The sequence below is a fragment of the Sorghum bicolor genome, chromosome 5, assembly GCF_000003195.3.
Source record: "Sorghum bicolor cultivar BTx623 chromosome 5, Sorghum_bicolor_NCBIv3, whole genome shotgun sequence".
Classification (NCBI taxonomy): domain Eukaryota; kingdom Viridiplantae; phylum Streptophyta; class Magnoliopsida; order Poales; family Poaceae; genus Sorghum; species Sorghum bicolor.
The window spans coordinates 65,188,981-65,193,412 of record NC_012874.2 but is presented as its reverse complement, the minus strand read 5'-3'; the positions used below and the strand labels follow the sequence as shown (position 1 = coordinate 65,193,412).

At 45.1% G+C, this 4,432-nt stretch overlaps 1 protein-coding gene across 1 annotated transcript; it reads left to right on the top strand.

Annotated features, from left to right (window-relative positions):
* Positions 1,445-4,034, top strand: LOC8062693. The gene is made up of 2 exons (XM_021461804.1): positions 1,445-1,603; positions 2,183-4,034. The coding sequence occupies exons 1-2, from the start codon at positions 1,552-1,554 to the stop codon at positions 3,772-3,774; spliced, it is 1,644 nt and encodes a 547-aa protein (XP_021317479.1). The 5' UTR covers positions 1,445-1,551; the 3' UTR covers positions 3,775-4,034.

Sequence of the window (4,432 nt, the reverse complement as noted above, 5' to 3'; positions counted from 1 at the left end):
TACTGACGAGGCATGTTATTGTTTCTTGGCATGCATGGCAACTTTTACCTGGTCTTTGGTACATTTGGAATTTCTGAGCCTGATATGGATTACGGGAAACTACCACATATGCATTGTCAAATGTATTCTTCAAAATACCACTTTATTGTTTTATATTTTTTATTAATACATAGAAATATACTCCAGGTTTAATGCCTTTATTGTAATATGATAAAATCATATATATGTTCACTGAGAATTATTGTTAATTTGTTGACACTTTAAACTTTTCTTAGATCAAAATTGAAAACATTAGAGTCAAGCGAGTTTAAAGCGCAGCACACCCGACTTGCTCACCTCCCCTAACCAAAGACTATCATATCAGGGTTTTGTTTAGTTGCAAAAATTTTTGCAAAATGAATACTGTACCACTTTCGTTTGTATTTGACAAATATTATCCAATTATGCACTAACTAGGCTTAAAAGATTCGTCTCGCAAATTATAAGCAAACTGTGCAATTAGTTATTTTTAATCTATATTTAATACTCCATATATGTGCCGCAAGATTCGATGTGACGGAAAATCTAAAAAAAATTGTAAAATTTATAAGGAACTAAACAAGGCCCAACTCAACAAGATAGTTTTAAGCTTATTATTGAAACAACCATCCCAGCGGATAACTCAATCTGCCACTTACACCCAATACAAGCATTTAAAATTTATACTCAAATATAAGAGATTCTAGGGGTTAGAAAATAATTTGCATTAAATAGAAGCATAAATTTGGTAGGTAATTTGCCATTTATCAACTAATCTATGTCGATGATAGCGTCTGATTAGAAAATAAAAGAGAATATATACATTATTTTGTGCTCTCTAATTAATTTATCATAAAATCTCTAGAAATACTCCCTCCATCCAGTAATATAACAAATTGTGGCATTCACAATTTGTTCTCAAATATAAGGCATTCTACAAGACAAAAACTAATACTTTCTATTTATCAAACAATCATCACTAATCATGTTGATAATAGCGTCTTACTAGGAAATAAAGTGAGGGCACATGCATCCTTTGTGATGTCTTTTAATCTATCCTAACAGGACAAAGGGAGTACTATATTACATGACAAAATGTACAGGAGTACGAGACTGTCTTGAAGATATTAAAAGATCATTAATACCTCCACTTTGCAAGCCCTCCTGCAGCTTCCTTGACTCTTTAAAATTACATAAGTATAGTCTAATTAATTGGTCCTAAACTGAATCTCAGTATTAAAAACCTGCTATCTTATGTAAATACATGGTTACTTATTGTTGTATCATGTGAGCAGGGTTTCTATCTTTGTGAAAATACTCAATAAGGCTATTACAAAAATACTAATAAAAGAACGGGCATGCTATGCGGCTTGAGCCCACACACCCGCCTGCTGCCCCACACGACACCCACAACCCCACACTCCTCTCCCTCTCCCTCCCCTCCCTCACTCCCTCTCTCTTTCTTTCTGGCGAACACCTCACTGGCGGCCTCCTCCTCACGCCTGCGCCCCATCGCCTCCCCCGCGTGTGGCGATGGTGGATGCGGTGGTGGCGGATCCGTCGGATCCAGCGGTGGCAGCGCCAGGTAGGCCTCCTCCTCTCTCCTCTAGGGTTCCGGTGAGCTCCCTTTTTTTCTCCCCCAACTTCGGTGGACTATAGGATGGCCGGCCAGGGGAAGCCAAGTAGGCCAAACAGTGGGGATGGCTGACGGGCAGCTTATGAGAGCTGGCAGCGATACGGGCGGTCGAGCCAAGTCGGGGCGGAGAAGGCTTGAGCGGAGTTGGAGAAGATGGCGACGGGGAGGGGTGAGGTAGGGGGGAGGGGTTAAGGGGAAGAGGGCGCCCACAACGGGGCGTTGGCCGGCGGCGAGGTCAGGGGCGAGGGCGTCGGAGTCGGAGAATAAAATATTCCTTTTCCTTTTTAGCAAACAAAATATTTTTTTTTAAAGTTGGAGTGTGTAGCCAGAAATTGAATTTTCTGCACACACAAGCTCTAGTAAAGTTCAACTATCTCTAGGATGCTATTTATTATATACTCTAATTTTTGTTCAAACGAGATTGCTGGCCCACAAAGCAGTGATGGGACCTCGCGTATCATATTAGGAGATTTTCTGTCCAAACAGCAGTAAATAAATTTCCTATAGTTATTGCGAGTTTTTCTCAAGTTGGCAGCCGGCGGCTCTTCTCCCCGAGGCGAGATGCGAGAAACCCCGGCGTTGCAGAAGCCTCTGACGGCCATGAGCTCCAGCACAGGCGCCTCAGGCAATCAGACTCACGGCCATGGGGCTACGCCGCCACGGCTGTCGGTGGCCGCTACGCTGGCAATGTGTCCGACGATATGTACCCTGGCCCCGAGCCGCCAAGATTCGACGCGGGGCTGAACCTGCTGCACCGGTCGTGGGCGGACCTCCTGCCCGACATCCTCTGCGCCGTGGCCGGCCGCCTCGCCCGCGCGGAGGACCGCGCCAGGATGCGCGCCGTCTGTAGCGCGTGGCTCGCCGCGGCGCGTCTCCACCGGCAGCCACCGCCGCTGCCCCTTCTTGTGCTCCATGACTTCAATGTCTCCAGCTTCTGCTCCGACGGGGCCATGACGGGCATCCGCCGCATCCCTCTTCCCTTGGATGGCGTGGGGGAAGGAGATGTCCGCTGCGTGGGCTCCTTCGAGGGATGGCTCGTCGGAGTGCAGCCCTACGAAGGTCTTTACTCTGGTGACGGCCCGTGCTTCTTGATGAAAGCTTTTTCGCGAGATGTCAATGTCATCCATCTCCCACCTCCTTCGCCAGAGCCAGACTCCAACTCTGTTGCTGCCTTGTCTAATTCTGCTGATGCCTACAGCAGATATTTCGCTTTCGCCTTCGTCAATGGCTCTAATTCTTTCAATGCCTACATCAGATCTCTCACCAACTCTGCTGATGCCTACATCAGATATCTCCCTGTCATCAATGGCTCTGGTGAGATGCAGTGTGTAGTCCACGGCCCACAGTGTGCGATGTCGTTCCACAAGGTGGTCTTATCCTCTTCACCTGACTCTACCTCCAAGTGTGTTGTGGCTGCCCTCTCCACAATGCACGAACCTATGCTTGCGCTATGGACGCCTGGGATGTCGTCATGGTGTGTGTGCTTTGACGGCTGCATCACTATGTACAGCGATATTGCCTTCTACCAGGGGAAGCTCTACATGTTCAACAAGCTCGCTTCTCAATTTCAACTTTTCTCCATTGAAATCTCTGAAGATGGTGACAGGGGCCTGATGGTTTCTTGTGTTGAGAGTTGTGTGACTGAGGAACTACCTCAGATTGATGGTACCCGTATACGCTGGTGGAAGATAGCAGAGTGGAATGGGAAATTATTGCTGATTCTGACATACCTTCTTGGTCCTGAATGTTGGCAAAACATTCGTGAGGTTAGTGTACTTGAAGTCGACTTGAGTGCCAATCCAGTCAGTTTCACCAAGATCAACAGCTTGAATGGTGACTGCATCTTCGTCAGCCCGTGCAGCAGTGGGACTTTTCATGTGTGTCAGTATGACGGAGTTGAAGATGATCTTGTCTATTTCATTGATGGAGTTGAAGATGATTTTGCCTACTTCAATGATGGCGAATTCCTTTCCGATGAAAATGCTGCACCCGCTTTTGTTAAGTTTGTGTACAATATGAGAGATGGTACAGTAGCACCGTTTGCGGCAGGCATATTAGAGTACCTTCAGGTACCAAAGGGCAGGCCTATGAATCCAACATGGCTCTTCCCTTCTGAATGAACTGCTGGAGATCAATTGTGGCCATGCAGAGTGTCAATATACAGGTCGCTGTGATGTTGATTGGTGCCAGGCGCCAGCATGGTGTTCAATTCCTAAGAACTGAAAATATTTGTGTGCCGTTCTTATATGCCTGGTTGTTATTGTGATTGCTTTTCTGGATTCAAATGTTTTTAAGCAGTAAACTGTCGTACTTAATTTGTTTTCATGTATGGACGTACCTTTATCTATATGTAGTTCCTAATTTCCCATCTATGCAAACATTGATTTCAGGTTTATGGACTACAGTAGTTGCACAACTCCCACTTTTTAACTTTCAATTGCAATTCTTGTTTGTCTACGTACCCTTTTTCTCCTTGTGGTATCTTTGGGCCTCATATGGTGGCCTTGGACTATGTTGTCATTGTTTGGACTGGGACACTTATGTCAGCGGAAGCCTAAGCATGCTTCTGTGATTGCAAAATGCATGAAAGTTCCTTTTGATGGACAGATTTGGAACTTTTTGAGAAATTGATACTCGTAGGTAAGTGGCGCATGCATTCATGTGGTTTTTCATCATGTATTAACGTCCACCATTTTGATACAAATTTTGTATCCCAAATAACTTGTATTTTGAGACGGAGGTATATCTACGAGTACCATATGCATAGTAGCTTAGCTG

Excerpts from the sequence above, each read along its gene's own strand:
- LOC8062693 (XM_021461804.1), top strand. The coding sequence starts at position 1,552 with ATGGTGGATGCGGTGGTGGCGGATCCGTCGGATCCAGCGGTGGCAGCG. Across the intron at positions 1,604-2,182 it reads TCCAGCGGTGGCAGCGCCAG|TTGGCAGCCGGCGGCTCTTC; the intron begins GTAGGCCTCCTC and ends GTTTTTCTCAAG.